The following is an 18,215-nucleotide window of genomic DNA, read 5'->3' as shown; positions in this document are numbered from 1 at the left end:
GTAGTGCCATACAGAGCTGCTAAAACTCTAATTAGCAAATCTAAGAAAAATCAACTCATAGGAAGGTACAGGAGGAGGTAAACATGCTTAGAGGGGACTTGGGCTTACTAATGCTATTATATAGAAATATTTGCACAGATAATGCCTCCCCACCGCTGCCACTCCCAGGCTGCTTGATCTTCCTGTTTACTGTAATCCTGCTTCTCTGGGAATTACTTCTGTCTTCTCCAAGACACTTTCTTCCCAATACAGGAAGGGCTTGCTTATTTATTCATTAGCAATGTTGCACATATTAGCAACTTTGGTGTTCAGTTCATGGGCGTAGGTGTGTATATACACACAAACATACATAAATGCTGAACAATAGGAGACCCTGAACTATACATATTAACAGCTGAAATTTCTGTAACCAGGAAGAATTTTGAATTCTAATTCCAGGTGGCTTGGTTATGATATCTGTTTATGGCTGTATTTGGAAGTTAAACCTTCCAGATACAGCCATAAACAGATATCAACAAATGTCAAAATGACATTTGTTCAGCACTGGAAATACAGTGAATAAAATTATCCAACTCTCTCCAAAAGAAAAAAAAATGTAACTCAGATAAGTTAATGAAAATAGTACCTAGAAACATTAAACTAGGATAAGAACTGCAAAGGAAATAAAACGGATGTGAGAGAAAGATTGTACTTGCAAGGTGGGATGTGGCAAATACCTTTTAGTAGCGGGCTGGGGATCATCTAGGAAACATCTAAAGCTTCGCAGCTTCGTTCTCTAGCACAGTTAAGAGATTCTCCTCCACCCCCAGAGTTGCCTCAGTTTTTTTCCTACAGCTTTTGACTCCAAAATTGTTCATGGAAATGGGTGGAGCCTCGCTTTTCTTTCCTTTCTGTCTTAAAATGGTTACATTTGCAGAGCATGCTCCTTGAGTCCTTCAAGCTGCAGCTTCTCCCAGCTGCCTTTGGCTCTAATCTCCTTATAGGTGTAGCACCATGGCAACAGGCCCAGCCTAGAGCCCAGGAACCTTGTTTCTGTTACCTGAGGGGCTGGATGCAGCCTGAGGAAGAGAAGAAGAATATTACCTGTCCTGCAGCCTATTTGGAAGATGACTTCATGTTCTGTAATATGTGTTTCTGTTCTGCTTCTACTGAAGACTTGAAATTACACCTGGAAAACATTTATCCAGAGATGTTATCAGTAACTAAAGGCAGCAGGGGAAACCATCTTCTATTGGTTCTTGTCTTCTAAACAGAGTTGTTTTCTGAGATGTAGTTCAGAAAGTGATTTGCTGTACCATGACATGTGGCACCGCTATGATTTTGGGGTGCACTGCAAGATGGCTGTACAGTTGCTTCATGTAGGTAGACATTTATTTGGTTTGAGATAAAATTAATTTATGTTTTAGAATATTTTCCTAAAGAATTTAAAACAAAAAAGTAAGCCTTATTTTGTACCTCCTATTTTAAATATGCCTTCATCTTCCCTGTTGAGAGACTCACTCCCAGAGCAGGATAGCCTTTTCCCCTACAAGCAACTCCTCCTGGGAAAAACGGGCTGGAACTGTTGTTTCATGTATTTAGAAAAGATTACAGTATCCTGTTGCCTCAACCAGGCTTCCTATGAAGCATATTGGGAAAGTTTGTATGGTAATTACATTAAAATTTGTTTTTGCATTTAGTTATTTATAGTTGATATGCTCTGTTGACAGTATATAACATGTCATTGTCTTATCCAGTAGAACAAAAGGAAATAAATGTGGAGCCATTACATTGTTATATTTTTAGGTACAAAACATTAGGTGGCTTTTGTGCATCCTTTGTATTATCAATGGTAAATATAATTATTGAATTTTTGACCATAAAAAGATTGCTGAACATTAGAACACACATTTTTGTGTGTGGAAAGAAGAATGGACTAAGGTCCTATTGCTTAAGATGTTTTTTACTGTATGGAGTTTGATTAAACAGTGTTAGAATGGAAACAGAAGGGAAAGAGCAGCCTTTCGTGCTAGTCTCCTATATCTCATTACTTTATAATTTAACTGAAAGCTACTCTGGCATTAAGTATTTTGGTTCCTTTTTAAGTTAACATGGTTATTTCAAGGAAATGAATGAAGCTGCTTATTTAATGTGTTTTACAAAAACAAATGTCTTTCCACAAGGCATTTCTTTTTATCCCCATTACTAGGTACTTCTGCTTGAAATATATGTATTTAACTCTGGGTGTTTCAGTCAATAAATACTATAATTATTGAGTAAAACTGCATAGCTACCCAGTTCTGGATTCAAGAATATTGTGTTTTATATTGTTTGGCTTCATTGATTCTTCCAAGGGGAAGGCAGTGAAGTACTAGCTCCTGTAGTGACAAGAGTCATGCTTCCCCGCATTCCTTTTTAAACAACTAGGGGACAGAATCAACCAGAATACCTGAACAGTGTTGACAAAGGTCTGTTCTTCTAGTTTGAACATTTCTTTTGAGGGTGGGAAGTTTCTTCAAGGCATTTTACTCTTTATTCATATTTGTACAGTAAAGCATAGATAGAACCAAAAGCTTGCCAGAAAAGAATTCCATATAGAGATGGAAATCAGACCTTTGGAAAAGCAGGGTCTTGTGCTGAAAAGTTTGGCTTTGATTCTGGGTTTGTGTATGTATGTTTATTCTGCCAAAGCAGAAGGAAACAGAATGAGGGTTCAGTCACTGCTATTTTGTCACTGATAATAGAGGATAAAGCTATAGCATGGGGAAAAAAAAAAGTAAAAGAAACGATATGTCTTTTGATAACACCTTTGCATAAAAAAATGTGTAAGATAACCTTAGATGATATATATTTCTCCATCTCCAACACAGGAATGTGGATAAAAACAGTGTCTGTGGTGGAGCTTCAAGCTCCCTTGAGACTAGTAAAATTATAGTACATTTTTGTGTTTTGTTGAAAAAAGTAAGTGTGTACACACAGACACAAATATGTATGTGGCTTATCTGTGCCACATGAATATGGTCCTATTATTATTGTTACAGATTAACTGTTAATTTGCTCATTTATTTTCCTCTTAGGCATTTATACATTTGGTTAAGCCTCCATTGCATTTGACCTTTATTTTCTTGTTGGCCAAGTAATTACACTACCATAAATATCTCTTTCTACTTTTAGGTCTCGTGGGCTGCCTAAACTAAAAGAGTCACGTTCCCATGAATCCCTGCTGAGCCCATGCAGTGCAGTGGAATGTCTGGATCTTGGTAGAGGGGAGCCCGTATCAGTGAAGCCACTCCATAGCAGCATCCTTGGACAAGACTTCTGCTTTGAGGTAGAAAAGTGTAGGAAAAAGGAAGAGTAGTTAGACAACAAAGAGATTTTTCTATCCAGTATTCCTATGATCGCATTACTGTATTGATGATTTGATCATCTTAACTGGTTTTCAGTTGCTGAAAATTACCTACTTGCAGGGGAAAAATTGGAAATCTGCTAATCTGATTATGCTGGTGATTAAAGTTATTAATGATGGCTTCTCATTCCTTTCGGGCTTGTCTGCTTTCAAAATAAATGAGTTCTTCTACTCAATGCTCTGTGGTGACCTAAATGGGAAGGAAATCAAAAAAAGAGAGGATATATGTATACATATAGCTGATTCACTTCGCTGTACAGCAGAAACTAACACAACATTGTAAAACAACTATACCCCAATTTAAAATAAATAAATAAATAAATGGGTTCTTAGTGCATTCTCAGCAGAGGTCACAAGATTAATAATAACTTATTGTTAGTATTTTAATTTTTTAGTATTGATAAAGATATCACACAATACGTTATTATTTTTCTCCTGAAAGCCAAACCCCCCAATTTTAATGATCCTTTTGAGGAAATTGACTAAAACCATAATTTTTCTAACTAAAACATGGGCAGTTCAAGATCTGGGACCATGTCTTATCTATCTTTGTAATCCCCAGCACTTAGCCCAGTCCCTGGCACATTGCAGGTGCCTAATTTCTTCAGTGAACAAATTGCCCTTCACCAGAAAATTATCATCATCACCTTTTATAAGGTAATTTCCCCCTCCCAAAGTAAATGGCCAATTGGCCATTTGCAAATTTAATTTCAAAACCATCCATATACTTGTTAGTGTTATGATTTAATTAATGAGCACAAACTTACAAAGTTATTAGTGATGAGTCCTATGTTAGATATTGTAGAAGTTGAAAGATGTTTTATACCTTTTCTTATGGACCTGCACTATCCAACAGAAATACAGTGCAAGCCACATGTGTAATTTTAAATTTTATTAAACCCAAATCCTACCACTTCTAACATGGAACTAAAAATTATCAATGAAACTTTCTACATTCTTTTTTTAAAAACTGAATCTTCAAAACCTGATGTATATTTTACACTTACAGTACATCTCAGTTTGGACTAGTATTTCACATGCTCACTAGCCACATGTGGTTAATAGCTACCATATTAGACAGAATGTAACATCTGATCTGATTCACTAGGTTATAATCTGAGATTGAGTTAATATGTGAACCACTTTAGCAATTTGGACAGGTCATTTATTGGTGTTCTTTTGTATAAAAGTCACTTGAACTTTGCCATATTTGTAGAACTCAGTTCAACGGATTGTATGCCCTGCCAGGTGTTAGGTTCTAGGCATAGAGACAACATGCTTCATTTTTAAAGGACATTGATAATAATCATCAGGCTAACCTAATTAGATGATTGGCAATCAGACTGGTTGCCTAGTAGAAGAGAAATGGGTTCCAAAGTAATTCAATACTGGTAACTCTTTTCAGTTTCACGTAGTAACCTTCTGTAACATAATGAAGGCAGTCCCAAGAAATAAGCTGTTTTAGAGACCTTCTTCCCTTTTTAGTTATTTTTATTAACTCAGAATTGAGCATATTTATTTGCAGGTAAGTTTTAAAGGTTTAAGTTTAATTAAAGATTTTTAGTTTTGTTCTTTCTGAACTGTAGGCCAGTTTTAGGTTCCTGAGCTGAATTCTCAATGGCCTTTGTCTTCATACCTGCATTCTAGTAGATGCTAACTAGATAACAAAACAAAAAGTGAATGTGGATGTACATATAGATATCATAAAACCAGCAAATATAATTTTGGTTACCATGTAGTATAATATGGGTTCATAGCATATCTCTAAATCTTTCATGATACAACTAGGAAGATAGAGACCCCAAGCCCTGCATTTCCTTTTCCTTATCTCTAATCTTTATGTTGAAGGTTACCTACTTAAGTGGAAGTAAATGCTTCAGCTGTAACTCTGCTTCAGAGAGAGATAAGTGGATGGAAAACCTTCGCAGGACAGTTCAACCAAATAAGGTAATAGTGGCTTTGAATGTCCAAAAAATGTATAACTCTATAAGCAGTAAGTTGATTGAAGGTAAATAGAGTAATAATACCTTAAATTTTATAGAACTTTTAAACACATATACGTTTTGTCCTTTTATGCTCAAAATAATCTTCTTACAGATAGTATCATGATTTTACCAGTGTGGATAAGAGCAGCGGTCCCCAACCTTTTTGGCACCAGGGACCAGTCTCATGGAAGACAATTTTTCCACGGACGGTGGGGGGCGGGGGGTGGTTTGGGATGATTAAAGTGCATTATATTTATTGTGTACTGTATTTCTATTATTACATTGTAATATATAGTGAAATAATTATACAACTCACCATAATGCTGATAGGAGGCGGAGTTCAGGCTGTTGTGTGAGCGATGAGGAGCGGCTGTAAATACAGAGGAAGCTTCGCTCGCTCGCCCACTGGCTCACCTCCTGCTGTGTGGCCCAGTTCCTAACAAGCCACGGACCAGTACCAGTCCGTGGCCTTGGGTTTGGGGACCCCTAGATAAGAGGACTCAGAGACGTTAAGTCACTTGACCAAGTGAGAAGCTAGTACACGACAGAAATGGGACTAGAACACAAGTTTCTTAATTACTTACTTATCTCTGTTTTATTTGCAGAAAGCTAATTCAGTTGCCACAAGACTGGCTATATGAGAACTTACAGGATGATATTTTTTTAACCCAAGTAAAATAAAATGTATGTGGCTCTCTAAGAGCTTTCTATTATCTTGAACAATGAGGTAGCAATCCCCTTCATTATTTTTTGACTGCCCTTAATGAAGTACATAGCATCACCTACTTTAAGAGGAAAATGTTATCTTTCTGGGATTTCAACTCTCAAACACAACTTTGTTACTTCTTTATAGGACAATTGCAGACGAGCCGAAAACGTTCTCCGTTTATGGATTATTGAAGCCAAGGACCTTGCCCCTAAAAAGAAATATTTCTGTGAACTGTGCCTTGATGATACCCTCTTTGCTCGTACAACCAGCAAGACCAAAGCAGACAATATTTTCTGGGGTGAACATTTTGAGTTCTACAGCCTTCCACCTCTTCATAGCATCACAGTTCACATTTATAAAGATGTGGAAAAAAAGAAAAAAAAAGACAAGAATAATTACGTAGGGCTAGTCAATATCCCTACTGCCAGTGTGACTGGTCGCCAATTTGTAGAAAAGTGGTACCCAGTGAGTACACCTACACCCAACAAAGGAAAGACAGGAGGACCTTCTATTCGGATTAAATCACGTTTCCAAACTATCACCATTCTGCCTATGGAGCAATACAAAGAATTTGCAGAATTTGTCACCAGCAACTACACCATGTTGTGTTCTGTTCTTGAACCAGTAATTAGTGTGAGAAATAAAGAAGAGTTGGCCTGTGCCTTAGTGCACATTCTTCAAAGTACAGGCAGAGCCAAGGTAAGTGGAAAAGGAGGGTTGCGTTACCCAAAATCTCTTCCCTACCTTTTATGAAGAAAAAACACATGTTTACTGTGGAGATTCAAATTAGAGATATATGCTTTGCTATTGGTCAAAAAAAAAAAGAATTAGGAAGGAAACCTATTAGTGGTTCTTAGATCCACTTATTAGTGGAGATTATAAAAGTAAAGAAGTAAAATGGAGACTAACAAGTATTTATTTAAAGTTTATTTGCATGAAATAGAGATACCGCAGCTAGCTCTTTATTGTCTGACAAAATAAATGGTAGGATTGGTGGATAATCCCACAATATGTTCAAGATTATTTATCTTTAGTTCTGGAGTGCATTGTATGATGGTTTTATTCCTCACTATATTTTAAATTAAGATTAACTCATGACTGTACCCAGCTAGTCACAGAAGGAGGTATTCCAGAAACATGCTGGTCATTAACAAGAGTCTTCATGAGATTAACATCTAAATTTGGAATTAAAATACCAAGGGATGTTATTTAATTGTTAGCTGTCTCATGATAACCTTATCTCAATTCATGCTGGATAGAAGTAAAAGTTCAGGAAGATAAAAGAAAGAAATATACTAATTGTATAAAGAACACTAAACAAATGATAGAATCTTTTTTTTAATTTTTATTGGAGTATAGTTGATTTACAATGTGTTAGTTTCAGATGTAACAATTGATAGAGTCTTTGATCAGCCTGAACTGTGGTAATTATCACCTCTGTGAGGCATATTCACTTAACTAGGCTAAATCTCCATTATATTATATGCAAATTGGTCATGGTAAAATTGTATTTTAGATCTAGAGGAGTTCACAGCTAGAATAATTTATGTAGAACTGAACAATAAAATAAAGCGTTTTTAAAATTTCTTGATACAAATCAGAATATATCAAATATTCAATATTTAGTCCCTTATTTAACTGCCTTCCTACTGATTATCATTTTGGTGGTTGAATTTACTAATAATAATTTTGAGCTTTCTGGTGTTAAAAATGTGTCATTGAAATTTTGAGTCTCATCTTTGAAATTGTATGGATATGTTCTTTCTGTTCTTCATTTGCTCAAGGTTCAAGGATATATGTAGGATTTTTTAACAGCTTTATTGAGGTACAATTTACATATCATAAACTATACCCATTTAAAGTGAAAAACTCAGTGAGTTTTGACAGATTATGCACCCGTGGAAACCACAGCAGTCAAGATACAGAATGTTACCATCACCCCCAAGTTTCTTCCTGACCCTTAGCACAAGAGTTTTAGTAGTGACTCCTAAGTCTACGACTCTTTTACAGTGTTGATCTACCCTGGAATAAATCCCGTTCATGTTTAAAATGCTTAATTTTAAAATAAAAGTAAATCAACAACTTTGAAATATCCAGTGAATATATAACATTCAAAATACAGGATGTTTTCAAATTGAACAGTAAACAATGAACTTTAAATCAAGTTCCTTAGACTGATGAGAAATGAAGCAGTTGTTTCTTAAGGGCTTTATTTCTCCTTATGCCTTCGTTTGCTATGGATGGTTGGATGGATGGATAGATGAATGGATGGATGGATGGATGGATGGATGGATGGATGGATGGATGGATGGATGGATGGATGGGGATACATACATACATACATACAAACAAATATAATCAGCCTAGAAAATGAGTTCAGATGTTTAGTTCAAGAAATGTCATGTTGATACTATAGACCAATTTGTAACAATTATATATTGAATGCCTAATATGTGTCAGAAGCAGTTAAATGCTGGAAATATAGAGGTGAATAAAAATAGACACTGTCTTTGGTCTCATGGGACTCACAGTCTTCTGGGGAAAACAGATGTTAATCAAATAATTACGGAAATGTGTGATTACTGCGAAAAGTGCAGATTTTTAAAAAGTTATATTGTGCTGTGAGAATGTGTATTAAGGGGACCTGACTAGTGGAGTTCAGGGGCAGTGTTGGTAAGAGAAGGCTTCACTGAAGAAAGATGTGCAAACTAAAATCCAAAGGATCTGAGGAATTAACTCCATAGCAGTGAGGGCTGAGCAAGGGTGGGAGTGAAGCAGAACTGAGAACAGCATTTGCAGAAAGCTCTGTGGTGAATAGACAACATTGTTATTAGAAAGGGCTTGATGTATTCAAGGACCTACCGAAAAAAAAAGGCCCTTGAGACTGGAGCAATACAGAGAGAATGGTATGAGATGAGGCTGGGAAGATAGACAGAAAGCAGAAAATATAGAGACTTGCAGGCCACATTCAGAACTACAGTCTATATCAAAAGTGCGATGAAAAACCTTTGAAGGAATTTTTAACTTAGGATTGGTGACACCTAAAATTTTATCCTGACTGACTTTTTTCTTTCAAATGAATCTGGTAGCTTTAGTTTTAAAGCAGCATTCCCAGGATGTTTGATATTTCATCAGTCTCTCCTAATGTATATTATTTATTCAGTTGCTTTCTGCCTAACTGAACATTATTCTACCAGGATTTTCTGACTGACTTGGTGATGTCTGAGGTGGATCGTTGTGGAGAGCATGATGTCTTGATCTTCAGAGAGAACACCATTGCCACCAAATCCATTGAGGAATACCTCAAGTTGGTGGGACAACAGTATCTTCATGATGCATTGGGTATGGAGAAGAAAAACATCTGTTTTCTTTCCCTTTTGATTTTTAGACCTCATGAAACAACCAAATGGAACTCAAATTCTGCATGTTATCTGATTCTAGCTGATTAAAGTGTAAAAGTTGGAGTTTCAGCTGTAAGAAGTCTCTGCAATACTCAGCAGGGGAGGAACAGCAGATTGATTTCTTACACTATGTACCGAAAGAGAAAGTTCATCAGCATAGGCAGCTACCCCCATGCCCTCAAGTCCCTGAGATTCTGAGATACACAGTAATGTTAGTAATGAGATGTCATTTCTAGTTGACTTGTCTCCCCCAAAGTGTTGGGTATTTATATCATGATATAAATACATTACCTAAGTCTTGAAAGTGTTAGCATTTGTTATTATGCATCAAAAATGGAGAAACTCCTTCCAATTCCCATAACTCCCAATTTCTGCCTTCCAGACCTACAGAATTTTTCACAACTAATATTTGTCCAATCAGTAGTTCTTAATGACTAGGCCACCCACTTGCAGCTCCATATTTGGTCGTGAAATTCAGGTGTTAACCACTGGAGTAAGGCACTGTGCTCGACACTTTGATATACATTCTGATAAAACAGACATGAGTTCCTTGAAGAACAGTGTCATTTTTTTTATCCCCATATCCCCAGTACTTCATATAGAATGTAGAGCAGCACCGTCCTAAAGAAACATAGTGTGAGTCACATGTGAGTAATTTAAATTTTCTAGCAGTCACAGTGTAAAAACGGTAAAGAGAAACAGGTAAATTTAATTTTGATAACATTTTATTTAACCCAGTATATCCAAATATTATTTAATATGTTATCAATATAAGAATTATTAATGAACTATTTTACTTTTTTCATCCTAACTCTTGAAATTGTGTGCATTTTATATTTATTACACGTTCAGTTTGCACTAGCCAAATTTCAAGTGCTCAGCAGTCACATGAGACTATCAAGAATAGACAATAAGGTATGAATGAATGGATAAATGTTTGCCCTTAGAGAGCTTACAATATAGATAGATAAGAAAGATAAGGATATCCCTATAACCAAAAAGAGAAAGAGAATCCTGTGCCTTTTCAAATAATTAAAGAAATTGATTATACCTGATGGAATTATAAAATTTCCCTTGTGACATTTATGATGTGTGTGTGTAGCTCGAAGTTTAGCAAGGTTTATAAAAGCAGAGATTGGACAAGGGAAATGGCAGGGATTAACATAGGGGAAAGAACCTCATGAACAAAAAGGTATCGAGGTACCAGAGAACCAGGCATGTTTGGAATATAGCCAGTTAGCTGGAAAATAAAGTGAAAAAGACAAGTCAACAACAACAAAAATGATTAGACAAATAACTAGAACCAATTAGTTGAGGGCCTTGACTGCCTGGCTGAGGAGTGTAGATTTTACAGTAATCACTGGTGAACGACTGGAAGTTTTGAGCAGGGTGTTTTTAATAGAATCAGTTTAACAGAGTGATTTAAATGGGTTGGTGAAGAAAGCAGCTGAACGCAGAGAGCAGTTAAGAAGCCATTATAATAAGGAAGGCAAGAAATAACAAGACTGTGAATGAGGTAATCGCCAAGAGTAAGAGAAAAGTTGGATCTAAGAAATATTAAAGAAGTTGAGCTAATAGGACTTGGCAACTTTTCAGTTTGTGAGAATGGGGCAGGGCGTGGTGGAGGAGGAGATCAAATATTACAGTGAATTTGGGGCCTTCCTGAGTGACAAGAAGGATGATGAGATTCTTAACAGAATGAGAACATAAAAGTAGTAGGCTTGAAAGAATGAGAAATGATATTTTCACTTTACATGTATTCAACTTGAAGTTCAAGTAGGAAATCCCAGGGGTTCTAGGTAGGAAATCCCAAGACATCTGTCTAGCTGGCTGGTGAAAATTTAGGACTAAGTTACCCATGTGGAGGGAATCAATGAAACTACAAGATTACAGGAGCAGGAAGAGGATAGGGCCAAAGACAGATCTAACAGTGCACCTGGTTTATGGTGTAGAAGGAAGCAGAGGAATCAGGGAAGTGGTCAAAGAGAGAGGAAGCATGCATGCACACGTGCAAAAAAAAGAAGGAAAATACTGTGTCTTAGACACCAAGAGGAAAAAAGTATCAATAGAGTCAGAGATTGAGGAAAGTAAAGATTAAAAAGAAAACATGGCTATTGCATTTTGATGACTCGTGATGGCTGGGACTGCTCTCAGGAGCACAGGAGCCAGGTTGCACAGGCTAAAAAGTGAATGACTGCTCAAGAAACAGGACCGTTGTGTTTACCTATGCTGGACTCACTGTAGTAGCAGTTAATTCCTACTTTGGAGAAGTACATTTTTTCTTCTCCTGCTTCCTATCTTCATATTTATTTCTTTTCTCTAAGTCATGTGCTTTAGTTTAAGATCTAATAGGAATTTAAAAGAAGACTAGTGAAAATGGATTTTCATTGACATTAGGAAAGGTACAGAATCAGAGTTTCGTATAAAAAGCTTGTACAGTCATATCATAAATTACATATCGTGGTTTGCTCTAATGATTTGCACTGCCTTATAAAAAGCAATGATGATGCATCTCAAACAGTATTCTCTATTCTGGGGAGATAAAGGTGTAGATATTTGTTGACCATCTACTTCTTAAAAATCAGATATTCATATTCTACCATCAGTGTGCTAAATAGGCTTCCCAAATGAAATAATTCCTGAAGTGAAAAGGAGAGACAAGTCCTTTGTTAATCATTACAGTTAATTATTAACTGTCCTAGAACAGTTAATAGTTAAATAGCTGATTGGCTCAATGAGACCTGAAAATTGATTCAGTGAGCAGGGGAAGAAATTCAAGTAACCCCACAAAGATCTCTATTATATTTGTAACCCAAAAGCAAGGACCAGGGTGGTGAAAATGGCTACTGCTTCCAAGAGCACAAACAAAATTAATTGGTAAGCTTCTTCAGGAAAGAGATTCTACTGTCTTCTCCCCATCGAACTCCCCATATTTCTAGTTAGCCTTTTTTTTAATATATATAAATTTATTTTATTTATTTATTTTTGGCTGCACTGGGTCTTCGTTGTGGTACGCGGGCTTCTCATTGCGGTGGCTTCTCTTGTTGCAGAGCACGGGCTCTAGGCACATCGCTTCAGTAGTTGTGGAATGAGGGCTCAGTAGTTGTGGCTTGGAGACTCTAGAGCGCAGGCTCAGCAGTTGTGGCACACGGGCTTAGTTGCTCCGCGGCATGTGGGATCTTCCCAGGCCAGGGCTCAAACCCATGTCCCCTGCATTGGCAGGTGGATTCTTAACCACTTCACCACCAGGGAAGTCCCTATCAGAAGTTTTAAATTAGAAGGCTTCACAGTGAAGTCTCAGTGAACCAAAAAATCAAATTAATAAGTACAGCTGAGCACTCTGAATAATTAAAGTTTTGTTGTATTTCGTACACTTTGGGCAAAAAAAAAAAATAGATGTTATTTGCAGACTACCTGAAGAATTCTCAGAGAAAATTGAGTTAAAAGTTGCCAGTCATATTAAACAATATCTACCTGCCTTTTAGCCAGTCTTCATTTATTTTGATTAAAAGCATTACTATTTACAGACTCTGCCTCAGTTAGACTTAAATTAAGTCTTTCATCTGTTAACCCCTTTTACCTTTCTCATTGAAATCAGTTTGCATGTTGATGCATCTGATCAACAGGAAACACCATCTTCTGTGACATATAGAAAGGTCTCTAAAAAGGCCTAATTTCCACCACTGGTGGCAGAGGCAAATTTCCTTTTAGCAATAGTATGTCCGTACCTAGTGGCTTATTTCTATACGTGAAATTTGGATGCTAGATAATAATGAGTTAATGAAACACACCATAGAACATTCTAGGCACAAACTCAAATTTAAACAACATATTGAACACCCATCCTCTTTGTCCTTGATCTTTTTTTTTAAAGGCAGGAGAGCAGACATGAAGGGATCATTAAATCTGTCTCAGTAAGTTGTGATCGGCTAAACAGCTTCTAGGTGCAGATCTATAAAAGTTCACCTTTCAGTGTGGTACTTTCCACACTATCAGACATAGGTTACAGTTCTTTTTTTTTTTAATTTATTTATTTTTGGCTGCGTTGGGTCTTCATTGCTGTGCTTGGGGCGAGTGGGGGGTGGGGGGCTACTCTTCTTTGCGGCACGCGGGCTTTTCATTGTGGTGGCTTCTCTTGTTGCGAAGCATGGGCTCTAGGTGCACGGGCTCAGTAGTTGTGGCTTACGGGCTCAGTAGTTGTGGCTTTCAGGCTCTAGAGTGTAGGCTCAGTAGCTGTGGCACACAGGTTTAGTTGCTCCACGGCATGTGGGATCTTCCCGGACCAGGGCTCAAACCTGTGTCTCCTGCATTGGCAGGTGGATTCTTAGCCACTGCGCCACCAGGAAAGTCCCAGGTTACAGTTTCAAAAGTGAAAAGAATTTTCTCAAGTTTGGAGGGTTTTAAATATATCATAATCAGGTAAAAATAAAAAACTTTAGATAATTAATTTACTTCTGGACCCTTGAGTTGTTTATTTGGTTCTTTTCTTGAAGAATAAAAGAAAAATACTCTCAAAATTCACAAGTTATTTATTAATATTAGTTATTATCTCCTGGAATAGGTATAACTCACCTAGGTATAAGCTGAATATTAATGATATAAATTTAGAGGTGGATTGATTTTTACATGAAGTATTTGACATTGATGACTTATTTTTAAATTCAGGTACTCTTTAAATGAGGTAAATTCTGTGGGAGCACATAGCATAGGTGATGTTGAGAACATGTTCAATAGAAATCCTGTGAGAGTTGGTAAACATTTTTAAAAGGCTTTTACCAATTTTGATTATTTCACTCTATGAAAAGTTATTCTAAATTTACAAGGTTTGTACATAACAATACTTATTATATGGAGCCCCTACTAAGTACCAGGCACCATATCAGACACTTTTCTTTTCATGCACTATTTTCAGATCCTCACCATAGCTCTAGAGGGTTGGAGTGATTAATGCTATTTTCCAAATAAAGCACCCAAAACTCAGACTAGTTAAGTGACTTCTCATGGCCCCACAGTTGGTTAAGTGATGGGTCCAGGATTTGACCCTAGATCTTTCTGACTCCAAAGCCTTTACTTTTTCTCTGCACCACTTTCTTTTCTGTGCATCACTTAGATTCCTCTTCTCCAAGCATTGTTCTTCCAAATAATCAGTTCCCATCCTGTATCACAGCTATTTTTTAAATCTTTCATTTATCCTAGTACTAACCATTTTGATAGAAAATGCTCTTTGATACTGCTGCTGCCACTTAATTTTTTATAGGAATTACTGTTCACTTTCATGAAATCTATTAATAACTAGCCTGAACTTCAGTTAATATAAGCAGGTTTGAAAGGAGCTGTGAAAGTTCTACTCCTCTGTCATAAAGACCTATAAAAAACAAAAAATAAAAACATACTACCATCTCTAACAAATATTTATTGAGCCCCTGCAATGCTTTGGAAGCTATTTAATAGGCTTGAGATTTGAACATGAATAGAACCCAGTCCCTGACCTTCAATGGTATTCATCCTAAAGATGAGACAGGCATGTGAACAAATAAGCACAAAACAGTGTGAAACATAGAACAGAACAAATACATGGTATAGTGCATGGTGGAGGATAAACAGGTGATAAACAGGTAAGGTAAGGATTTGCTCTTTCAGGAAATACTGGGCATATCTCTATAGAAGCTAAGATATATGAACAGGGCGTCTAAGCTAAATTTATTTGGAAAAACATCCAAATTATATAAAGAGATGCTCTGCTATGTGCTATGTTGAATGACTATCCCCATTAGGAGAGGTAAGCCTAGAGACCCTTACTTGAATCTGTGTTTGCACCAGTATTAGCAGTTAAAAGCATAGGTAAGCTAATCATTCAAACTTGGGTTATTTATTCTTCTAAAATAGTAACAACATTATTCATAAGGTAAAGAGGCTTTATAATAAGTAATGAGTTCCTGCTATTTAAATATATTTGTGATTTCAGATAAAAGATTTAAAGTTGTAGCATTTTTTAAAGTAGTTTCATTATTCTTTTTGTAAATACCATGATGATGATGTTAATGAGTGCTGTTTTTCCACTTCCAGAGTAAGGAAAATAAACATGACGTATAGGAGGTGGTATCTCTTGGGTTCCAGAGCAATAACCCTTCGTGAACAGTGTTTTGTGCCCTCCATGTCAGGCATCAGAACGAATTCCCCATTACACATTTTAGTACAGAAATCCTACATTCTTTTATTCTCTTCAGGAAGACACTATTTATAGTTATACTGTCCGTCATCTTCCCTCTCGAAATAGGGGAGTTCATCAAAGCTTTGTATGAGTCAGATGAAAACTGTGAAGTGGATCCCAGCAAATGTTCATCTAGTGAACTGATAGACCATCAGAGCAACCTGAAAATGTGCTGTGAGCTGGCTTTCTGCAAGATCATCAACTCTTACTGGTGAGCTGCTGTCGGTGCTTCACTCCCTGCTATTGGAACTTCAGTTTTTCAATATGAGTTATCACAGTGTTAACTGTTATTTCCCAACCAAAGGAAGGACTTATGGGAAAAATTGAAAGTTTCCCTAATACAGTTTTGTCTAAAATCTAAACCTCTCTTGTAAGCAGAAGTTGCTCTGAACTATCCACATAAATATAATATTTCCCCAGAATATTAGCACCACATCCTCGAATACCAAAAGTATTTTGAGGACTTTTAAACATATTTACTAGTGTCAAACAAATGTGTTAATGATTTTTGATCATTATTCTAACCCCAGCAATTGGTGAGATTTTGGAAGGTTTTTGATGAACAGTCTTTAGAGAGATTATGATGAGCTGTAGTAAACCAAATGGTTTAGTCAGGAGCCTCATGCCATTTTCCCACTTTGCAAACCTAAGTTTACACTAATTCCTGAGTTTTGTAGCTTTGGGTTTCTGGTCTCCATCTGGACGTCTATGAATTTTCCACCACTTCTCAGGCATGAATCAGACAGAAGCTCTCTCTATTAGGCCCTCCTCATAGCCTGGCTCTGTTGGGCCAGAGTGGGATCACCTGTGCTTCCTTGGGTTCTAGTACTTTTATATTTGGTCCTTCTTCCTTCCCCAGTGTTTTTCCTCGTGAGTTGAAAGAAGTGTTTGCATCCTGGAAGCAGCAGTGCCTGAACCGCAGCAAGCAAGACATCAGCGAGCGGCTCATCAGTGCCTCGTTGTTTCTCCGTTTTCTGTGCCCGGCCATCATGTCTCCCAGTCTCTTCAACCTCATGCAGGAATATCCTGATGACCGCACATCTCGGACTCTAACTCTCATTGCCAAGGTCATCCAGAACCTGGCCAACTTTGCCAAGTAGGTGTCACTACCATAACCACTTTTTAACAACATTATTTAAAAAGTACATGAGGCCTAACCTTTGGATGAGCGTGGGGTGCCTCATAACTCATGTTACATGATTTTTATTGTGGTATTATTAAAAATAGCAAAAAAATTGTAATCAATTTGAATATTCACTTTATAGAGGAATGGTTAAGTAGTCTGTGCATTCAGTGGAATATTTGCAGCCACTGCAAGTTGTGTTTACAAAGAACCAATAATATGCAAAATGATACAGATATAATTATATTAAATGAAAAGTTTTATTAAAAACTCCAGACAAGGGCTTCCCTGGTGGCTCAGTGGTTGAGAGTCCGCCTGCCGATGCGGGGGACGCGGGTTCGTGCCCCGGTCTGGGAAGATCCCACATGCCGCGGAGTGGCTGGGCCCGTGAGCCATGGCCGCTGAGCCTGCGCGTCCGGAGCCTGTGCTCCGCAACGGGAGAGGCCACAACAGTGAGAGACCCGCGTATCGCAAAAAAAAAAAAAAACTCCAGCCAAAAATAAAAAGATAGGATACCAAATGGTGCGTATACTTTTATCCCAACAATATGAAAACACAAAAACCTAAGTATAGGAACATTGGGAAGAGCAATCAGTCAAAATTCTATGGTTACATTATCTAAGACAAGTGGCCTGGCCCCTTCAAAAAGTCAATATCATGAAAAATGGAAAAGATGGAGGGAGGACTGTTCTAGATTAAAAGAGACAATGCATTGCTTGAATCTTAATTGGATCTGAACTGGAACAAACGTTTATAAAAATCATTTTGGGGACAATTGGTAAAATTTAAATATGAACTACATATGAGATAATTTATAAATAATGTCTTTAAAAAGTTTTAGTGACAGTGGCATTGGTTTATGTAAGCGGTTTTCCTTATTCTGGAGAAATAGGTGCTAATGTACTTAGAGGCTATGTCTGCAACTTAGTTTAAAATGGTTCAATCAAAAAAAGAGAAGAGAGTGAAAACAAACGGCAAAATGGGAACAGTTGGTTAATATAGGTGAATGGCATATGGGTGTACGTTGTATATTCTTTGAACTTTTCTGTAGCTTTCAACTTTTTCAAGAGAAGTTAGGAGAAAGCAGTTGGAGAAGAAATGCACTGAACTGTAAATAGCAGATGTTTGGGTGGTGGAATGGGTACACCTACCCTTTTTTCCTTCCACTTTTCATTGTTTTCAATTTTTTCTTAAGTTTGTATAATTTTTATAATTTATAGAAAACAATTTTAAGAAATCACTGAGAAGCAATTCACACTGGCAAAATCGATCCCAGATTTACTCGGTATTGAAGCTTAAGTACAAGTTTCTAGTAGCAATGTATTGAAGGAAAAGATTAGAACTTCAATGAGATACATTGTTTTGTAGCATGTGGCTTTTTAGAAGTGCACTATTTTAACT

The 18,215-nt window shown here is 36.9% G+C and overlaps 1 protein-coding gene across 2 annotated transcripts in view; it reads left to right on the top strand.

Annotated features, from left to right (window-relative positions):
* RASAL2 (RAS protein activator like 2) overlaps window positions 1-18,215 on the top strand; it is a gene marked incomplete at both ends in the record, with an annotated part of 376,959 nt that overhangs the window by 337,968 nt on the left and 20,776 nt on the right. For both annotated transcript variants that reach the window (XM_082834329.1, XM_082834328.1), the window contains 6 exons: window positions 3,154-3,307; window positions 5,234-5,332; window positions 6,224-6,778; window positions 9,277-9,421; window positions 15,758-15,902; window positions 16,551-16,787. In XM_082834329.1, the coding sequence (XP_082690455.1) occupies window positions 3,154-3,307; window positions 5,234-5,332; window positions 6,224-6,778; window positions 9,277-9,421; window positions 15,758-15,902; window positions 16,551-16,787 (1,335 nt within the window). The remainder of the gene's footprint in view (window positions 1-3,153; window positions 3,308-5,233; window positions 5,333-6,223; window positions 6,779-9,276; window positions 9,422-15,757; window positions 15,903-16,550; window positions 16,788-18,215) is intronic.

Source organism: Leucopleurus acutus (assembly GCF_964270905.1).
Source record: "Leucopleurus acutus genome assembly, chromosome: 2".
Lineage (NCBI taxonomy): Eukaryota > Metazoa > Chordata > Mammalia > Artiodactyla > Delphinidae > Leucopleurus > Leucopleurus acutus.
Note: the sequence above shows the minus strand (reverse complement) of the source record. Positions and strands in the feature narration are given on the sequence as shown.